This window comes from Rattus norvegicus, chromosome 20 (genome assembly GCF_036323735.1).
Source record: "Rattus norvegicus strain BN/NHsdMcwi chromosome 20, GRCr8, whole genome shotgun sequence".
NCBI classification, from domain to species: domain Eukaryota; kingdom Metazoa; phylum Chordata; class Mammalia; order Rodentia; family Muridae; genus Rattus; species Rattus norvegicus.
The window spans coordinates 30,430,443-30,451,987 of record NC_086038.1 but is presented as its reverse complement, the minus strand read 5'-3'; the positions used below and the strand labels follow the sequence as shown (position 1 = coordinate 30,451,987).

At 50.1% G+C, this 21,545-nt stretch overlaps 1 protein-coding gene across 1 annotated transcript in view; it reads left to right on the top strand.

The window, feature by feature from the left end:
• Col13a1 (collagen type XIII alpha 1 chain) overlaps window positions 1-21,545 on the top strand; it is a 140,057-nt gene that overhangs the window by 14,813 nt on the left and 103,699 nt on the right. Inside the window, exon 2 of the mRNA NM_001109172.1 lies at window positions 4,594-4,663. Within this exon, the coding sequence (NP_001102642.1) occupies window positions 4,594-4,663 (70 nt within the window). The remainder of the gene's footprint in view (window positions 1-4,593; window positions 4,664-21,545) is intronic.

The window sequence follows — 21,545 nt, the reverse complement described above, 5'->3', positions numbered from 1 at the left end:
GGCATTTTCTCAATTAGTGATCAATGGGGGAGGCCCAGCCCATGGTAGGTGGAGCCATCCCCAGGCTGGTGGTCCTGGGTTCCATAAGAGAGCAGGCTGAGCAAGCTAGGAGGAGCAAGCCAGTAAGCAGCATCCCTCCATGGTCTCTGCATCAGCTCTTGCCTCTGGGTCTCGGCTTCCATTCCTGCTCCTGAGTTCCACTTTGGGTTTCTGCCCTGACTTCCCTTCAGGATGACCTGTAAAGTAAACACTTCCTTCTACAAATTGCCTTCCAACAAGATGTTAACCACAATAGAAAGCAAACCAGGACAGACATTGTTACCAGGACAGACACTGTTACCAGACATTGCTACTAGGACAGACATTGTTACCAGGACAGACATTATTACCAGGTTCATGGGGGCCTGCTGTTTGCAGGAGGGCTATGGAAGGAGTTTGAAACTTGGAGCTGGAAAAGCTATTGAATACTTGAGCTCAACCAGCTGTTCTGGAGGGGAGGTTCTGGTGGGGGGAGGGGCACTGAAGAGGATGATGGCAGTTTGGAGGCCAGCTTGGGATGTTTCAGCGGGAAGTGTGTGAGTTCTTCAAAGACCCTCTCAGTGCTGTCCCTGTGATGTTTTGAACTGAGCATCTCTGGTATCTCTGATCAGCTATGATTAACAAGAGGCCTGGCACAACTAAAGTGGAAGCTTCATTTTGCCAGGAATGAGGAAGCTCTTCAGCCAGAGCTGAGAAAGTATCAGGAATTAAGAAGAGCCGGCATTGTCTAGGTGATGTCTCCCAGAGCTCTCCAGAGGAGGCCACGGCTGCACTTTATGCTGGCAGCCAAACCTGGTGACTGCTTTATAGCCACCCACATCTTGCTGGTCTTGGCAACATGGGAGCTTCTGGATTCACAGAGTCAAGTGTTGCAGCTAAGGCTTGCTACTAGCAGACATCAAAAGAGACCATTGGGGAAGGCACAGCCTCAGTTATAGTAGAGACCCTAGGATTGAAGGGGTCATGGGGGAACCCAGGCCATTGGTAAAGGTGTAGCGTGTGGAGATGCCATGGCTGTCCATCAAGGACAGAAGCCGCTGTAGAGCGGAGCTGGTGTAAGTCTATGAAATACACTGTGTGTGTTCTGTGAATGACAGAGCTGGAGAAATGGAGTCTCCAGAGGTCCGAGGTCCTCAGTCATTCCTTGTGCTACCCAGACCAACTTCCTCGTAAGGTCTGATGGTTTGAATAGGAATGGTCTCGTAGACTCATGTATTTGAATCCTGGCCCATTATTGAATGGCACTTTAGGAGATGTGGCCTTGTTGGAGAAAGTATGTCACTGTGTAGACAAGCTTTGAGGTCCTGTGTGTGTGTGTGTGTGTGTGTGTGTGTGTGTGTGTGTGTGTGTGTGTGATGTATGTGTGTGTGTGATATGTGTGTGATATGTGTGTGGTGTGTGTATGTATGGTGTGGTGTGTGTGTGTGTGTGTGTGTGGTATGTGTGTGTGTATGATGTGTGGGTATGATGTGTGTGTGGTGTGTGTGTGTGTATGATGTGTGGGTATGATGTGTGTGTGGTGTGTGTGTGTGTGTGGTGGGTATGATGTGTGTGTGGTGTGTGTGAATGTGTGTGATGAGTGGTGTGTGTGTGTGTGGTGTGTGTGTGGTGTGTGTGTGTGATGAGTGGTGTGTGTGTGGTGTGTGTGTGTGTGATGAATGGTGTGTATGTGTGTGTGTGGTATGTGTGTGATGTGTGTGTGATGAATGGTGTGTGTGTGTGTGGTGTGCGTGTGGTGTGTGTGTGGTGTGTGTGTGATGTGTGTGGTGTGTGTGTGATGAATGATGTGTGTGTGTGTGGTGTGTATGATGTGTGTGTGGTGTGTGTGATGTGTGTGTGGTGTGGTATGTGTGTGTGTGGTATGTGTGTGATGTGTGTGTGATGTGTGTGTGTGATGAGTGGTGTGTGTGTGTGGTGTGTATGTGTGTGTGTGATGAATGGTGTGTGTGGTGTGTGTGTGTGTGATGAATAGTGTGTGTGGTGTGTGTGTGTGATGTGTGTGTGTGTATGATGTGTGGGTATGATGTGTGTGTGGTGTGTGTGTGTGTGGTGTGTATGATGTGTGTGTGGTGTGTGTGAATGTGTGTGATGAGTGGTGTGTGTGTGTGGTGTGTGTGTGGTGTGTGTGTGTGATGAGTGGTGTGTGTGTGGTGTGTGTGTGTGTGATGAATGGTGTGTATGTGTGTGTGTGTGGTATGTGTGTGATGTGTGTGTGATGAATGGTGTGTGTGTGTGTGTGGTGTGCATGTGGTGTGTGTGTGGTGTGTGTGATGTGTGTGTGGTGTGTGTGTGATGTGTGTGTGATGAATGATGTGTGTGTGTGTGATGTGTGTGTGGTGTGTGTGTGGTGTGTGTGTGGTGTGTGTGTGTGTGTGATGTGTGTGTGGTGTGGTATGTGTGTGTGTGTGATGAATGGTGTGTGGTGTGTGTGTGGTGTGTGTGTGTGATGTGTGTGTGTGTGATGAGTGGTGTGTGTGTGGTGTGTGTGTGTGGTGTGTGTGTGGTGTGTGTGTGTGTGATGTGTGTGTGTGATGAGTGGTGTGTGTGTGGTGTGTATGTGTGTGTGTGTGATGAATGGTGTGTGGTGTGTGTGTGTGATGAATAGTGTGTGTGGTGTGTGTGTGATGTGTGTGTGTGTGATGTGTGTGTGGTGTGTGGTGTGTGTGTGGTGTGATGTGTGTGTGGTGTGTGTGTGATGTGTGTGGTGTGGTATGTGTGTGTGTGGTGTGTGTGATGTGTGTGTGTGATGAGTGGTGTGTGTGTGGTGTGTGGTGTGTGTTTGTGTGTGTGTGTGTGTGGTCTGTGTGGTGTGTGTGTGTGTGTGATGAATGGTGTGTGTGGTGTGTGTGTGTGATGAATGGTATGTGTGGTGTGTGTGTGTGATGTGTGTGTGTGATGTGTGTGTGTGATGAGTGGTGTGTGTGTGGTGTGGTGTGATGTGTGTGTGGTGTGTGTGTGTGATGTGTGTGTGTGATGTGTGTGGTGTGGTATGTGTGTGTGTGGTGTGTGTGATGTGTGTGTGTGATGAGTGGTGTGTGTGTGGTGTGTGGTGTGTGTTTGTGTGTGTTTGTGTGTGTGTGTGTGTGTGTGTGTGTGCATGCTCAAACTATTCTCAGTGGGGCACACAGACTCCTTCTGCTGCTTCCAGTTCCAGACTAAGATGTTGAACTCCCAGCTCTGTCTCTCTAGCACCATGTCAGCCTGTATGCCACCATGTTTCCCACTATGATGATAATGGACTAAACCTCTGTGTTGTAAAAATTATTTAATCCCAACCCAAGTTTTCTACCCCGCCTTAGCTAATTAAGTTCCCAGATGAAAGACACACACACAACCTTTTTATTTAAACAACACAAGAGCTGGACAGATGTCTACCCTCTATGATGTTAGAATCTACTTTCCTATTGATAACCCTGAGTTATTATTTACTATTTTATCTGGGCTGCTCTTAACTCCAATTGGGTAGCCCTCAGGGACATGTCCTCTTGATTCCTAACCCATGGTGCCTTCTCTTCTCTCCTCCTGCCTTCTTCTCTCCTCATGGTTCTTCTCCAACCCCAAGCCTGCGAAACCTCAACCCCACTTATGTCTCTTCTGCCCAGCTATTGGCTGTTGGCATCTTTATTTATCAATCAGAAATAACTTGGGAGCAGGGTCATAGGGGCTGCTTGCAGACTCCAGGTCTTGGGGACCTGTACTGAGCATTACAAAAGCTAGCAAAAGACCAGCCCTCAACAAACTGTAAGCCAATTCCAATTAAATGTTTGCCTTTTTGAGAGCTACCTTCATTGTGGTTTCTTTTCACAGCAATGGAAACCTTAAGACACAAGGCTCACTTAAGAGTCCCATGTAAAGCACATAGCACCCTGCCCTCTACAGAGAGGGCACACAGATACTGGCCTCCATAAACAGTCTACCATGTGTGGCCGTTTTGCACAAACGTGTTTGACTATTGTCCTGCATATGCAACTTCTTAGGATTTGAGGTACTCCACCTCTTGAGGCCTTCCAGATTGTCTCCGTGATTTCAAAGTGTGGTGAAAGAGATTTGATAGAGAGGGGTGTCTAAAACCTGCTCAGCGCCTCCAGTCCACCATCACCCAACTTTGTCCTTTTGCCTAGGCTAGCCTTGTGGGGGCGAGTAGAACAGAAGGCTTTGTCCCTACCCAGGTACCCAGCTGGAGAAGGAAAACAATAGCCAAGAGCTAAGAAACATGTGTCATCAAGTCACTATGGGTGACTAGTTTATAGGGCCCTGGGCAGAGCCTGCTGTAGATGTCAGACACTGCAATGGCCATGAGAAACCCTATCCTGTATCTTGTCTTCTACACGAGGATTGTTTGAGAGCTCTTCAAAGGCTATCAGGACCATTCATGTGGGCAGTAGAGGGCCATGAACTGCCAGGCTTTCTCCCCCTGACCCCTGACCTCTCCCCCAACCCCCACATCCCTTGATTGGCCCCTTCCCCCATATACAGTTCCTTTCATCTCCCATGCTGGCTTTCCAAGGCTGTAGCTTTATGAGCTCTGATGATTTTTCTTGTCTTTTTGTGCAGAAATGGAAGTTCTACTCGCGCAGGCGCAGGGAGGCCCCGAAGATGTCTCCAGGATGTAACTGCCCACCAGGTAAAGAGGCCTGCAAATGAGTGAGGTCAGATGGGCAACCTTGGCCAGGCACCACCTCTCAGAAGTCCTCCTTGTATTCCTGTCCAACTCGGCTACTACTTCTCACTCGGTTTCTTTCCGTCTTCCTGTGGATGCATCTGCGTATTGTCCATCCTTCCCTCCTTTCTCCCATCCCTCTCCCCCTCCCCCCGTGCGTGCACCATCGGTCATTCATTAATCTAAGCCTGCATCCATTCATTAATTCCTCTCCACACCTGGCAGTCACTGCAGTAGATTAAGTGAAGGTATATTGCTTAGCAGATGTGGCCATGTTCTGAAATTTGTGACAGAGGCTGAGGGAAGATCAGCCCAGCAAATGTGGAGCCCCCTCCCAGCTCACCCCTGGGGCACCTTCCGTTTCTGAAGGCACCATAAGTCTACAAGAATATCCGTCGCCTGGATGGATGGACAGCCCTGTGGTGCTGCGAGGGTAGATTGGACTCAGACTTTGCTTTTGCTGGTTTCCGCCATTGCATGTGTTGGTCTTGGATGCCACAGAGCCGCGGCTAACACAGTCTATTCCTCAACTGTCTCTGTGTTCAAAGCTGTGCACGGAGCTCCTGCTCAGTGCAGACATCTTTAGTGTTGGGTTCTTCAAGCGCACTGTCACCGGTGAAGACCATTGGTTGGTGAGTGTGTGTGTGAGGACCCCTCAGGCTTCTGACCATCTTCATTAAGCTAACGACAGATGATGAATGAATTGTCGCTGTTTGCTTGAGTAACTGGACTGGGCTATAAAACCCTTTGAAGGAAGAGACAGAAAAAGATTTAGAAGGACAGAGAGACATGCTTAAATGATTGCTAGAGGCCTTGCTCTGCTCCGGATCTCCTAGTGCACACTGAATCTTCTTAGGTAACAGTACAGGGCAAATGGCCCTTGGAAAGGCTGCCTCTAAGCTCCTGGGAAGGGCCTCCCCTGGCTCAGAATTCTCTAGAAACCCTCTACAGGTTCCGTGAGCCAGGGAAGAGAGACTGGCAGATCTTAAGTGTGTTATTCGACTTTTCCCTTGTTGTGACCAAATACCTGGCAAGAAGCACCTTAGGGGTGCACGGGTTTGTTTTGGCTTGCAGTAGGAGGGAGTACAGTCTATTGGGATGGACAAGGCCTGATCACAGACTCATTCCCCACCTGTGGCAGCAGTGACTGCTTGGTTATGTCTGAGCAGAGAGGAGAGGGAGAAAGATTAGTTCTCAGCTTGCTTTTTTTTCCCCTTTTCCTTCTTTTGATCATTCTAGCTGTGGGATAAAGCCCAGGGTGTGTTTACCCTCATCACCTGTGCCTCTCTAGCAATGCCTTCACAGACACACAGACACACAGACACACAGACACACAGACACACACACACACACACACACACACACACACACACACACACACACACACCTTGGTGATTCTAAACCCACTGAACCTGACAGTGATGACTAGCCAGCCTGCTAGACATAACAAGCAGTGGAAGTTTGTGGTGGCCAGGTATGATGGGCTAGTGTGCTATCCAGATGTGAGGCTGTGGTAAGGGTCACTGGTTCCACCACAAGCTGCTTATCTGAATTAATTAAAAAGGTGTCCAGAGCCCTCGGGAGCCAGCTCTTCTCGATGGGGCCCTGGAGTCCCAGAAAGCTTCCTGCTAGACCCATGAGCTGGCAAGGTTTAACGAGCTAAGACACTCGTTAACCTAAGACACTGGGGTGATAGGCTGGACAGGTTTCTGGGACTACCCGCGTTGTGTGTGATTGATTGTGTCTGTTGTCTTAGACAGGAGGGCTATTCTCCATGGACGACAGGTTTGAAGTCCGTCTCTGACATTTAGCAGCTGTGTAGTCCCCTTCAGAGTTTCTGCTCTTCGCTGCTCCTCAGTTGCTTTGTTAGAAACAAGGAGAAAGGCCACCTGGCAGATATGTGGGAGAGACCAATGGGCTTGTTATCTGACTTGTTAGTGCCTTGCCTGACATGAGGCATCATCGGCGGCGGCGGCGGCGGCGGCGGCGGCGGCGGCGGCGGCGTCGTCATCATCATCATCATCATCATCATCATCATCATCAAATTTCCCCAGCCCTCTCTTGTCTGTCAATGGCACACCAAAATTCTTTTCTAAACTGCCACATCCTGGCATCGGTGGCAGCGTCGGCTGCATGTTCAAGGCCACGGTAGTCACCTGTCCCTGCTGACTAGGGAAAGCAGAGGCATCTCACCCCATAGTGAAAAAAAGTCCTAGATCGGAATTTCACACCTACTCTACCTAACAGCCATTCTTGTCACTGTCCCTGGGCGAGCACCTACTGTGTGCAGGCAGTATGCACTTCATATTGGGGATATGCTGGGGAAAATGGCTGGGAACGTAGAGTGCTTGCCTAGCATGCATGAAGCCCTGGGTTCCATTCCTACCATATTTGTATGTGTATATGTATGTGTATATATACGTGTGTATGTGTATTCTTGACATATATATGCATATATTCCTACCTGATAATATATATATTTGTGTGTGTGTGTGTGTGTGTGTGTGTGTGTGTGATGGCTTGTTCAAATAGTTCTAGCACTTAGGAGGTGGAGGAAGGAGGATCAGGAGTTCAAGGCTATCCCATGCCTCACAGTAAGTCAGAGAGGCTAACCTGAGACTCCTGTGAAGAACAAAACTTATGGTCAAAAGAGGAGGGCAAATTGAGCACTCCAGATCCTTACGAGTCCTCAGAGGGGTCAGGAAAGCCCTCTCCGACCCATGCCTGCACCTGAGCCCCTCATTTTAGATATGGTCTTGGGGTCAGAGTTTACAGATCTCTGCCTAGCTCCTGATTGTATATTGTGATTGTAAAATACACGAACACAAAGTACTACACTCCTTTCTCCTACTAGCACTTAATAATCTCCCTCCCTGTATACAGTAGGTACTCAATGGATGTTTCCTTATTGTCCACCCACCCCGTCAATATACTTCACATGTGTTACCCTGAACTAGACCTCGAGTCTTGCTGGCCCTGAAATCCCCTCTGTTGGTCACAGCAAATAAACACTTTCTTTCTGCCTATGGTGGCTGATGGATCAGATCCTACATCTCCAAACCCACGCCTGTCCCCTTTGGTTTTTTTGGTTGAGAGAATCCAAAGCTGGAGTCCTGTGGTGGGTGTGCTCTTCTCTGTGGCAACCTTGGGGCCCTGGGCAGCATCCAGAAGACTCAGGAGTCACAATCGAGGGCAGAAAACCTGCCTTCTTCCCTTCCTACACTGACCCTGCCAACATCCTCCTGAGTTCCTCCCTGCCCCAAAATAGCTCTCCCAAGCATCCTGCCACAAACACTGTTTGCCACCGCAGTGATGGGCTTGCAGGCTCAGGGCAGGATGCCAGAGGTCAAGCCTCAGGGACAAGAGCCAGAAGCTGAGAAATGGGTGTGGGCCTTTTGTAAAGCACACTGGGTAGTTGGGAGGGTCCTGAGAACAGATAGACACACCGTGGGATTTCCTAGACCACTTGAAGCCAGTACAAAGATCAGGGAAATTCACCCATTCTCTGTCCCTCTTCTTACTAACAAATGGCGAACAGGACAATATAGGCTCCAGTTGGCAAGGAAACGGCTCCTTTAGGAGCGTCTCGAACTGGGGCTGGGTGGGGCTTCAGACAGGAGTGCCTCAGTGGGACCCAGCCCTTCTGCCTAAGACTGGTTCCTATGTGGGGACTGGGCAGCTGGAGCGGTGAATATCAAGTCTGGAAGGTTTAGGCAGCAACAGTGGGAATGCTGGGTGATGTAGTCCATGTCAGCCCCAGTACGGGCATGTGCTTAGAAGAGGGATAGAAGGGGAGAGGAAAAGGTGCTTTGGCCAGGTCAGTGGGTGGTGCCACAGCCACCACCGCCACGGTTCAGACATTCTGTGAGGAGTACTATGAAGTACCGAAGAGACAACGCAAATGTCACCAAGGAGGTGACCTTGGAGGTTTATCATACAGACGAAGGAAGCAAGCCGGAGGGTACACACAGTGAGGCTACAGACTCATCTGCCACCACGACCAAAGTCTAAGTAAAGGGACTTCAAGGATAAATATCTTTTACTGAGTGTGTCACAGGAGCATGGTGCCAGGCAGGGAGGTGGCTCTGCTGTCTGTGTCCTGTAATTTCTTCTCTGAAGTCTGGCAGGTTCTTGGGTGGGGATGAGCAGGCAGTTGATGATTGGAACTTGAGGAAGAGCCAAACTCCAGTCCTGTTCATCTACCTCTGGCAAGACCTTAGTAACAGGATGGTGCAGAAAGCCAGACAGACTTGTGCTGGGTGGTTTACGTACAGACAAACCTTTTAAACATCACCATACAAGGGGTTCAAAATAGGACTCAGCTAAATGGCCAGCCCTGCCTCAAAAAGGCAATAAGTGAGGCTGTGTTTCCACAAAGGTGGGAGAAACAACATTGAAAATCCACCAACTGATCACAGGATGTTGAGAAACCACCCAGAACAAAAGCTTCGAGGAGAGAGGAGATGGGTACATCTGGAGTTGACCAGCAGTTTAAGGAACTTGGAGCCCTGAGTGGTGACAGGAAACAGATGAGCAGGGATTAGGGTAGAGAGAGATCAGAACTGCAGAGAGCCCAGGGTTTATCTGGATACTGTTAATGTTGGGGGTGATTGACAGCTTGTTACTTACTTTCCTCCTCTGATGAGACAGAAGCAGCTTTACAATGGAGAGTTTGGTTTGGCTCACAGCTCAAGATTACACAGTCCCTCAGGATGAAGAAAGCATGGCAGCTGAAGAGGTTTGGTGGCAGCGGGAATGGGAGTGGCTGCCTGTTCACATGGCATTGGCCAAAAACAGAGAGGTCAGAAGTATGAAAATGGGCTGTAATTCCCAAGGCCTACTCCCTACCAAATCACTTCCTTTAGATAGGTCCACCTCCTAAAGATTCCACAGACGTCATCATTTGCTGGGGCCCAAACATTTAAACACTGGGGATGTGACACATCCAAATTGGTAATGACTGCCTGGAGGCCAGTACTGGGTCATCTTGCAACCAGAGTAGCAGAATGTGTGGTAGTCGCTTAATAATGTCTGCTTAGCAGAAGGTGTGGTAATCGCTTAATAATGTCTGCTATGGGTGCAGAAATAGTGAGCAGCTGCATCTCTCACTCTGTCTGTGCTTCCCCACAGACCATGAATGTAGCATCAGGGAAGGTTTGGGGAGGAAGGATGTGGTCCAGTCCAATGTGTACTTCAGAACAATAAGTTGTTGTGCTGTGGATGATGCCTCCAAGGCAGGAACAGCCCCTTCCAGCACCAAAACTTGTGATCTTAGGAATAGGACTTTGTTTTCTCATGACCCCTTATTTGTGTCTGGCTCGGAACAGCGCCCCCGCCCCAATCCCCCAACTTTGGTTATTTTCCATGGGTGGTGACAACTGCTGCCACACACCCTAAACCTTTTCTTTGGCCAGCCCTTCCCTGTTTTTCCTGGCTCAAGATTGTTGCCCGCAACAGCCAACATGGGTAGAGCCTAGGGCCAGGGCTTTGGTCTCAACTAGGTTCCTGTCACCCCCTCTTGAGAGGCAGCACAGCAAATCCACAGCCAAGGGCCCTGTGTTTGAGGCCCTTATTTCAGTTGTAGTGTAACCAAGAAATGGGAGACCAGAGACCAGAGGATCCCTTGGCATGATTGCAAAAGAGGACTGTAGAGTCAATGGTTATACCAGGAAGATCATTCAAACTAGAGATGCTATCTTCTGGCAGCTCCAAAACTCTGCTGAACCTGCAGATGATTGCCAGGTTACTTCTGAGTCATCTGAGGCTGCGAAGCGATTCCTGTACTCAGCTAATAAGGAGTGTTCCATTACTCACTTACTGACATCATGATTTTCAAACTTGCCCCGATTCTGAGGCAGCCTGAAGCTTGTGGCTCCCCTGCGCTCACAACCCAATGTCAAGCCTACTTTTCTCTGGAGCCTGAGTTCTGCCAACCTCTCGCTGTCCCTCTTTTCTATTAGTAAACCTGGACCAGACCTGCTGGACCCCGCATCTCCCCTGCATCACCCTGCCCTGTCTGCCCACTTCTGCTTCAGTTCTCACCTTCTCCCTGCTGCCCTCTTCAGTCCTCTCATCCTGTTGTACCACCCCTGCACCTCAGCCATGTCCCTTACTTCTGCTCTGCAAGCCTGTTGAGTACCTGGCCCATGCTCAGTGTGTAATCCATGGGAAACCTCCCAGTTATGTGCCTCTAACATGAATCGCAAAAAGACCCAGGGGCCCATGCCTGCTGAGCTTTCTCCTCTGCTATAGCTCATTAACTGCCTGGTGTGGGTGCTATAGATGCTTGAGAACCGTATCATCATGGGGATGATAAAATGGGAGCCCCTTTGATGGGTTCCTAGCCAGGGAGATGCTCTAACAGCCAACCATGCTGGCAAACTCCTCAGCACTCCACAACCACATCTCGTAGGCCTTTCTCCCAGAGGGGATGCACAGCTTCAGCCAGCGTGTTCCCCCACATCAGGTCTCCCCAAAATTCTGCAAGTTACTCAGTACCTAAGCAGGTTTTAATAATGCGTGTGTGCACATGTGCACACATGTGTCACATGAATGTACGTGCCATGATGTGGAAGTCATGGGACAGTTTGCAGAGGTCAGTTCTCTCCTTTCACCACGTGGCTCTTGGAAAGCCAAACTTGGGTCACCAGGCTTGAATCAGGGCCTTCACCTGCTGCGCCATCTTGCTGGTGGGCTTAGGAGGGCTCTTTGAGTCCCTCTTTCCCCTCACATCCCATCAGTCACAAGTGCCACCGAGGATGAGCCTGGTGACCCATGGCTATAGCTCTGTAGCCCTGGTACCCAGAGAGGATTGCTGCCAAGTTGGATACCATCCCAGGCTGATGGTGAGTTCTAAGCTAGCCTAAGCTACTGAGTGAGATGGTAACCACAAAGGAAAAAAAAGAATCATTGGTTCCATCGTCGATCTTTCACAAGTACCACTTTGTCCGGACTGCCACCATATGTCACCTCCCATACTGCAGGAACCTACTACCTACTGCTACCAACACTTCCCACAGTATCCACACACAGCTTAAGTTAACGCACAGCTCTTGCTAATCCAGCAGTTCAGCATCCCACATGACCCCTAGGATAGAGACAAAATTCTGCAGTACCCTTTACCCTTGTCTTTCATGCATTCCCAGCAGGCAGCCGGGAACATTGCTGGTCACCTGACCTCTCTGATAGTGGCAAGGGTGTGGAGCCCTGGCCACCGGAACAGGGATGCTGGGCCTCAGAGATGACCAGCCCAGAAAGCAGGTGTGAAGTTAAGATGTTTCTTGTTAGTCCCAGCCCTTTGGGCCCTGAGGAGGTTGTCTTTTAGTGTGGAAAGGGCTCTGTGTTACAGGAGCCTTTGAGCAGCATCCCTGCTCCACTCAGAGCAAGCAAGGTCAGCATGGGAGAGCCCCAGCAGCCCATAGCTGTTGAGTGGCCAGGTGCTGCCTAGCGCAAGAGTGCAGTGTCTGCTCTCCCCCGTTCCCCCTTGCTCTTGGCCTGAGGGGATCCTCTGAGACTCATTTCTTCACCATTTCCTCCTGAAAGCATTTCCAGACTCCCTAAACGATGCTGATATTGGGTTTCTCTCAGATCAGTTCTGATAATGTCCACTCCGGTGGTCGCAGAGATTTGTAAGGAAATAAAAAATAAGGAAATAGAAAGTTCTGAGGAACAAAAGCCCAGAAAGCTTGCTCCAGACCCTGAAGGACTCAGGTGGCTTTTTGTCTCTGGACCTTGGCATGTGTACGCATGTGAGTGTGCGGTTCTGGAGAATTACGCATGTGCGTGACAACTGCTCTCTTCCAAGTCACTGCAGAGAAAAGTGTATATGTGTGGGAGAGGAAAGGCTGGGTGGGCAGCACTGTGCCCGCTGCAATGTAAAGGATAGGGGAGGGCGGCTATGATCGGACAAGAGAGCGTCCAGAGATGTCATAGAGCATCACGGTGTAACACTGGCTTCGAAGCGATGCGATCTGCCGGGAACCTGAGTCAGATCTGCTCCGATCTGTTCCAGGGATGGATCTGGATCTTACGATACTATAGAAAGCTAATGGTGGGAGGGGATTTACAATGCTAGGTATTTATATAAAGTCAGAAACTGCACAGTGTGCTTAGGTGTATGTCATAAATGTGTAAATATTTCACGTAACCCAGTGTTGTGACTTAACGCCTGGAATCCTCACGAGTGGGAGGCTGAAGCAGGAGAATTACAAATTAGGACCTCCTGGCTCACAGAGTGATTTTTTTTTTTAAAGATGGCCTATACAGTTTGGGGAGACCCATTCTCAAAAACAAAATAATAAATAATTAAATGTGTGTCATGGTAAGCCTCAGACTCAGGGGAGGGGGTACACAGAGAACGAAGACCCCAGGTATGCTCAGTGTTTAGGTAACCGTTTAGCTGGGTTCTAAATATGCCGGAGCTGTTACTGACTGAAATGTAACCCACGTAAGTATTTTCTCTATTTAAACTCGACAGGTTTTTAGTATGGTTGCAGAATTGTGTCTTTATCCTTGCAACCAGTTTTAGGACATTATTTTTACCCCCAAAAGAAACCTTTTGTTCACCCCGTTCTCTCCCCCTCTCCGCTGTCATCATTCCCCTCCCCTCCCTCAGCCCTCATCACCCAAGCCTCCTTCTCACCACTGTGGATTCAATGTACCATTTTCACGGTTCAGCCATGTTATAGCCAGTGTCGTCAGCACTTCCCTGACATGATTTTTCAGCCTCTTTGGCTAGCTGAAATATTTCAAGATAAAACAATTATTAACCACGGGCTTGACTAAAGAATATCACTAGCTTAGTGGATATTATTAATATTACGCTCCTCTGGGATCCTCTAACAAACATGACGTGTATCCATCTTGGGGCTTGAGTTCTGTTCCACTTTGGGCTGGTAACAATTAACGCCAGGGAACAAATCCGGCCTGGGTTCAGCAGACCGGTAACATGGACTTCCCTCTACCTCGCCCATCTTCTACTCAGAATCACTACCTCTGAGATACCTTCCATATTCTATACTGTCCTCCAGGTCTGGCTGGTGCCTCTGCCTCCTGACTTGCTTATAGTGTCTTTTACCAATGCTTTGAGCCCACGAGGAAACAGCCAGCCGGCCAGTCTCCCAGCACAGCGTGGTCCTTGATGTCTGTGGGCATCAGTCTCCGTCGTCATGAGACGAACACGCTGAGACCTACCTGTAGCCCAGGATGCAGTAGTTAGTGAGTGCAAAGGCCTGCTTGAATATCTCTGGCTGGCCCATCATACGAGAGGATGGCCCAGCAAGGGCTGTACCATTGGTAGAATGTCACTTGCCTGACAGTGGCAATGGGTAGCAATGAGAGTATAGGCTTGAACCTCCAACACCCCACATTCCAATCTCAGAACCCCAGTCTTAGTCCTGGGGCTGTGAGTCCATCTCCAGACCTCATGAAAACGGGAGATCCCGACAGTACTCAAGTCAGTGCTGAAGTCAACACGGAGCCTGACACATACTGGACTCTAAATGATGGTTGGTTTCAACAATGGTGGCAGTGTTGATGATGATGATGAAGAAGATGAGGATGATGGGGATAGGAGTGCAAAGAAGTTTCTGCTGACACAGACCCACAAGGAGAGGACGCAGCCTTTATCCAATTGCATCCATCCACACGGGGTCCTGTGAGGCAAGGTTACCTTTATCACAGAATTAAGTGGGAAAATAGGGCCTGGGCTGCCCACACGGCTACCAGCTCGCGCCTTTCTCCCTCTCTGCACATTCAGAGGCCAGATCACTTAGAAGACACTATCAGAGAGCTAAGGCATGCGAGGTGCCTACTGCTGTCTGGGATGGGATGGTGGCATTTGCCGGGGCGTGATGAGACCTTGTTGGTTGGAGTCTCAGTCCCATGGGTCCAGCTCTCCAATCCTGGAAAATCAATTTCCTGTCTGAGCTTACTCATCTTTGACTTATTAGTATGCTCTGACAGTTTCTGACCAGCCATGCTGTGCACACGAGCAGTATCAGGGAGAGGAGGCTCGGCTAGATCCCAGCTATCAGTAGAAGGCAGGCTGTGGGTTGCTATGGGGGATGAAGAAAGGATCCTATGCTAATGAGTAAGGGTGCCGGTTGGCCCCTCCATTGGAGTTCATTGATACTAACTAGCTAGGCTCAGGGCTTCCGGGTCCTGGCTTATGAAGAAAGAACCCCTCTTCTTTTACCCTCCAGCTACGACATGACCTGGCGGCCTCTGGATGGCAGGGTTTCCTTAGAGGCCATCTCCCTGCCCTTCTTCCTGAACCCCCATGGTGCATGCAGAGGCCACGGGGCCAAGTTCCTGACAGCAGTTTGTCAGCAAGGGTGTGACAGTAGTTTTGTAGAAGCTCCCTTGTCTTGGAACTTCTGAGAGTCACAGAGGGCAGTTGGACAGCTGGCTGTGGGCGAGCTCACAGGTGAGTCTCCTTGTTCCTTGAGCTCCTACCTGGAGAGGTCAGTGGGGGAAGACCTGGAGAACAGAAAAGCCATTTTGCCCCACAACCGAGGATGAGCCTGCACATGTGACTATTCCACAGGTGTGTGTCACACGTTTACCTGCCTTCTTATACCCTGCAGTGTGAGGGCAGAAATCATAGCCACCACAGTGTGAGTTCCCACCTGCTACCTACTCACCCAAACCCCTCAGGGACGCTTCAGGAGGGCATAGTTGGACTCGCCCTGGCTACTGCACTTGGAGCTCTAAGCTGCCTGTGAGCGACACTGGCAAATTTCCTAGGCCCACCTGTGGGTCCAGAAAACAGTCAGAGTAGCAGACAGTCTGTCTTGTGCTCAACAGGGTTCGTAGTGTACTAATCAAAGGCAGAGGTATGCCCTGTTACGTGCGTATAGGCGTTTTGCCTGTATATCTGCATACTGTGTGTATGCCTGCCTGCTGCCCACAGAGGGGCAAAGGTGGCACTGAATCCCCTGGAACTGGAGTTAAAACTGTCTGTGAAGTGCCATACGGTGCCGGGAATCAAACCCAGCTTTGATGGAAGAACAACCAATGACTGCCCTTAACTGCTGAGCCATTTCTCCAGCCCCAAGAGTGATTACTCTTGCAAGGGGATCAGTAGAAGCTTTGAGGAAGAGATAGCAGTTGAGGCAGGCCTTGAAAAACAAGAAAGACCACAGTACTGTAGGGCTGGGGGTGCAGCATAGTGGTAGGGTATTTGGCCCAGGACCACACAGATACATTGGAGGCTGGAAGAGACAGGCTGTGGCGGGAATTGGACACCATCGGGGGAAATGGCCATCATATGGTGAGGTCTCTGAGAAGGGATGAGACATGGTCCAGTTGTAAGTATAGAACAGAGCAAGAATGAGAAGCAGTAAGAGTAGCCAGTGAGAGGCTACGAAAGAAGACGGGCCTGGTGGTATGTGCGTGCAGTCCTTGGGAGAAGGAGGCAAGGGATCAGGAGTCATCTTGGTTGCATAGGGCACTTGGGGCCCAGCCTCAGCTACATAGGACTGTCTCAAAGGAAAAACAAAAGGACTTCAAGGGTCCCACTAGAAGATCTGGCACATGGGAGAGATGAAGAAGATGGTGAGGAGCTACTTCAGAGAGAGAACTGGCAGGTGTTGATCACCTGTTTGGTGTGGGCAAGGAAGCCCAGGTAGCCAGGATTCTTGTGGTATATATCTTTAACTATGATACCACTTCCGGCCTCTTGCTTTAAACACGGCATTGATTCTACTCCAGTTCGTCACCCTGTGATGTAGGCTATGTTTAACCCCACGGCAAAGTCGAAAACACGGAGGCCCCGCGTAACATGTTATAAGATGACCAAAATGCATGGCTAAAAGTAGAACCAGGCTGAGAGCCACAACGCAGTATGGCAGTACCTTTGCCCAGAGAGGGAGGTTATGGGGCTGGATTTGAGGTGGGGGCCAGGGGATGCAGCAAGCACAGGTAGAGATGCTGGGGGGCCTAGAAAGGCTAGTCTTGGGCAGGGGTGAGAGGTCAGCCCTGATCCCATGGCCTCCCTCCCACAAGCCACCAGCTGGCTGGCTCCCAGCTTCACTGCTCAATTGAGGAGACAGAGTACATCTTGTGGGGAACTGGCTGGAGATACTGAGGCTAGAGACCTTCTGTCCCAGGAGAGAGAAAATGTCCGAAGCTGAGGTTCCTGTCAGCTGAGGACCCACAGGGCTCCAGGGACACATCTGTCCTCAGGAGTTATGGCACTCGCACCAGGTTACAGAAGCAAGCAGTTCCCCACTATGACTCAGCCGAGATGGAGAGCACCTTGCTGGCATAGCCAGCTCTACCCTAAAAGGTCCCCAAAGAAGGTTCCCACAGTGACACTAAAGGAATTCTCTCTGGGTCCAGGGGCCTCCCATGCTCAGCGATTTACAAGGGACCAGAAGGCAGGGTACTTCTGTCACGTTGGCATAGCACCCAGCTCTTCCCAGGAGCCTCCCTCATCGTCCCCACTTCCAGTCATAGCCCCCACTGACCTCTCACCTCAGCTGCCCCCACCCCCTTCAACCATCCCGGCATCCTCATAGCCTCTGCTGGTGGCCAGTGTGTGTTTGGCCAGCTCATTGCACCCTCCTATCTTCTTAAGGTCCTGACTCACACTAGAATCTTTGTCCCCACCTTAAACCTCAGTAGGGAGGGAGGAAGTCTAGTCTGGCACAGACTATAGCATGCCCGGTGGGTATAAGCAGATGCCAGCTCCCTGTATAATATGCATTTTATCACAAGATGGCATCAGGGCGGGGAAGGGAGAGCAGGGCCTGGATGTCCTGGAGGCAGCGTGTGTGAGCAGATCGGCTGTGTGTACCCCAGAGTTGCACCTGATGTGGAAGAGGGCGTCGTAGCTGCACATCCTGATGGTGGTCCAGGGAACTGTATCCTTTCTGGTTAACTGAGGTTCCACTGCTGGTACCCAGCAACATCTCCTTTCTTATCTCATTTCCCACCCCAACCGTTTGTTTCTCTTTCAACAAACTGGAATGAGAGCCAAAGAACTGACTTCAGGAGGTCCATCGCTAGAGCAGTGTTGCTCTCATATGCTGGGACCCTTTCATATGGTCTCTCGTGGCGTGGTGACCCCCCAACCATATATTTTTGTTGCTCCTTCATAACTAATTTTGCTACTGTTGTGAATCATGGAAACATCTGTGTTTTCTGATGGTCTTAGGCGACCCCTCTGAGAGGGTTATAACCCACAGGTGAGAATCACTGTTCTAGGAGAGTCCAGCTCCCAGTCTTTTTTTTTTCTTTTCTTTTCTTTTTTTTCCGGAGCTGGGGACCGAACCCAGGGCCTTGCGCTTGCTAAGCAAGCGCTCTACCACTGAGCTAAATCCCCAACCCCCCAGCTCCCAGTCTTGTCTTGCTCAATATAACTTGCCAGTTCCTCCTCCAGCTTGGAAGGATCAAGGGCTCCCCAAACTGCACATTAGGAGAGGGGGAATGACAGGATCATGCCACCTTCATTCTGGCTCCAAATAGCCCCTCTGTCCAGTACGGAGGAGAGAACCCCCCAAGTCTTACAGGGGTCCACAGAGCCTAAGCCTCTCACAGATGTGGACTTCTGACTGTGAACACCAGGTGGGCATCAGAGGTCATCTCAGGCAGGACAGGGCCATAAAAAGTCCGTTCTTCAGAAGGCATCTTGCAGGAAGCCCCAAATTTATGGCAGGAGCAGGTAAGAGCAGAGACCCGTGGTTAGGATGGGACCAGTAGCTCCCCGCACATATCCGTGGGTGGCTCCAGAGTGCTGGGAATACAATACAGAGTTCATAGATGTCATCCAAGTTTGTATTTGACAGGAAGTGGTGGCCAAGTAGGGGAAGGGACTCCCACCCAGTGTCAAGACAGGGAGAGAAGTGTGTGTTAATCTGACAAGGCTTTCTACAAAGTCTTGTCCCATAAATGGCCAGACACACTGTGAGAGTCTCATCGAAACAGGGATTGGATGGAAAAGATGAGGACAGTTCCGTCGCTGGGGTCAGCCAGCACCATAAGCCCTGGATGGTTCCTAGGGCCAAGCAAGGCTCTTGGTTCCAGGCCCCTCTATCCTTTGCACATCTGTTGATCCTGACGGGTGACACCTTGGGTAAAGACACTACCTCATCCCTGAAGCCAGTTGGCCTCAGAAGTTACCACCTACCCACCAGCTATTTCTAGGCGTGAAGTCCTAGCCGGCCATCTCTCTTGCTATTGTCCTCCAGTCCTCTGTCCCATCTGCTGGGGTCCAGGGAGCAAAGCAGGTCCTTGGATAGACACCATTTGGCCTTGACTCTGATCCCTTCCTCCCTCCAATCCTAACTCTGTGGGTGGGCCTGAGGTGCTAGGAACATGTGTCTACAGAAAGACCCGAGAGCAAACGAAGTCATTAGACATCTGGGGAGGGACCCAAGAGTGTGAACGAGAGAGAGAGAGAGAGAGAGAGAGAGAGAGAGAGAGAGAGAGAGAGGACGAAGGTATCATTTCACAGGTATTATCCCCATGTTTTCTTTTCTTTTCTTTTCCTTTCTTTTCTTTTCTTTTCTTTTCTTTTTTCCTCCAGAGACAGAGTTTCTCATAGGCTTGAGACTCTATATGCTAGTGGGCTGAGGAGTGACAACACCCAGCTTTTTACATGGGTTCCGGTGATCAAACTCGGGTCCTTGTGCTTGCATGGCAAGTAGCACGCAACTGAGCCCTGGGAATCAGAGTATTCTAATGCAGTTCAGGCTGGGGCCACTTTTCACTGTTCATCTTCCAGGGGCGGGGCTACTTGAGAGCATTTGCTGGCCTTGAAACATTCCTGGGAATTGATGAGTCACTTTCTAGGTCTTGGAAAACTTAGGTTCTCCTGGTTCCTCTCTATCCAGACAGTGCAGAGAGCTGAAGCCCTGGGAGTTTTCCCCTTCACCCAGAGTGTCCTGGGCAGGAGGCCCCTGCCCCCTTCCCAGCCATCCAAGAGGCCCCTCCTTTATGTCTCAGGGTCCTCTGGGACCAATAGGATCTACATTTTGCTGCCTTTCCCATCACACCCTGTCAGAGCTGGATAGGATCCGGTAAGAACTAAATCCGGCCAAGAAATAAGGGGCTTTATCAGGGTTGTCCTACTATAGATAAGTAAGTTAATCTCAGTTTTCTCATCTGTAAAATGGGGGTAGGAAGTCAGCCTGGAACATGGGCAGTACCTGGTAAATGGCACTGAGCTCTTCTGAACCCCAGCTCACTCTTCTGCCTCACTCCTACCTTTCTTTCTGTGCCTCTGACAATACCTTGGCTCTGGGTATTGGCCTTCCAGAACATTCTATTTGGGCAGGAGAGCCTCTTAGTGGCCAGTTGGTTATAGTAAAGACAGCTGTGTGCAGGGCCTGCTGACCACAGAACAGGGTGTTCATGTGGATGGGGCCTTGGTAAAGGGTTCAGGTTTACACCATGAGACATAGCTAAGTCTGGCTCTCATCAGCCCTCTGTGACCTCTGGTTCCCCGTGGCTAGATCGCATATTTGTATAGTCGGCCTCAGCCAGTAGCTCTGAGAGGCCAGTGAGTTCCCAAGGGTTAAGCACCTTTGAAAGATCTAAAATGGATTTCGGCAAATGGGCCAGCTGTTATTTACAGGGTGATGGACAAGACCTGACCCGTGCCTAATAGGAACCCGTCCCAACTGGGCCTCTGAGCACTGTCCACCGGAAATGTCTCGACAATTATATCCTGCAGTCTGTGGGTGGCAGCTGTGGTGTTTTGAGAGCTCTGGCCACAGCAGCATCCCTGGAGCAGGTGACACTTCGGTTAGTCACTGGGCAAAAATCTGTCGACGCCTGCCACTAGGAGACTTCAGGCACCAGGGTCCTGGGCACCAACTTGATGGGCACATCTTTCTCTGTCAGGGCTGCCAAAATCTAGCAGGACAGACAGACATTAAATAAGCAGGGAAGAAGAAAGGGTTGGGAACAGACCTCCGCAGACAGAATGCTGGCTGTCCATACATGGAGTCCTGGGTTTGAGTCCCAGCACTAGACTGACTGACTGTGGTGCTACATGCTTATAATTCCAGCACATGGGAGAGGGAGGCAAGAGGGTCGGAAATTCAAGGTCCTCCTCAGCTGCATAGCACTCTGAGGTCAGCCTAGGCTATATGAGATTTTTTTCTCCCTGGGAGGAAAAATTAAATGGAAGGGAGAGGGAGGGGATGGGAGGGCAGAGAAAATATCACTGGATTATTTGGGGAAAATATCAGCCAAGGGGATTCCTTTTAAAGTGTTCATCGCTTCTTCCTAGCTTTGCTGGACTGCAGTTGGCTAATAAGCATTGTATATATTTAAGTTTGCAACTGGATCAAAGTGGCCACTCCAGCAGGGTGGCTTGGAGCATAGGTGGGCAGTGTTTAGGGGCATTTGAACTGACAAGTAAGCCAAGAATTAACAGATGTTCTTAGCCTGGGAGAAGTGCCCGGGGGAAGTGTGACCAACAGTCAGCCACTGTGCAGGTCGAATATGTCAGATAACCAAATCCAAGCATGAGATCTGGCAGCCTTGGGTCAGCAGAAACGGCTCACATAGAAACCCGGAGGTAGGAATTAGCTTTGTGTGTCCAAAGAAGAAAAGAAAGGTTTGGGGAGATGAATGATGGGGATGAGGGGTTCCAGGGGCCCCCAGAGGTGATAGGACCATCCCTGCCATGGTCAATGGGACTCCGGTTGTGTGGAGTTTGGAAATTTCTCCTTCTGCAAACTAGGAAAGCCCTGTAAGTTTTTAAGAAGGGGACAAAAGAGACACCCATGGACTCTGATTCTGATTCTTGTTCCTTTATAACATGGGCAGAGTGGACACCAAGCGGAGTGGAGAGAAAAGTTTGGTGGGTGGGAGATGAGGAACACTGGAGAAG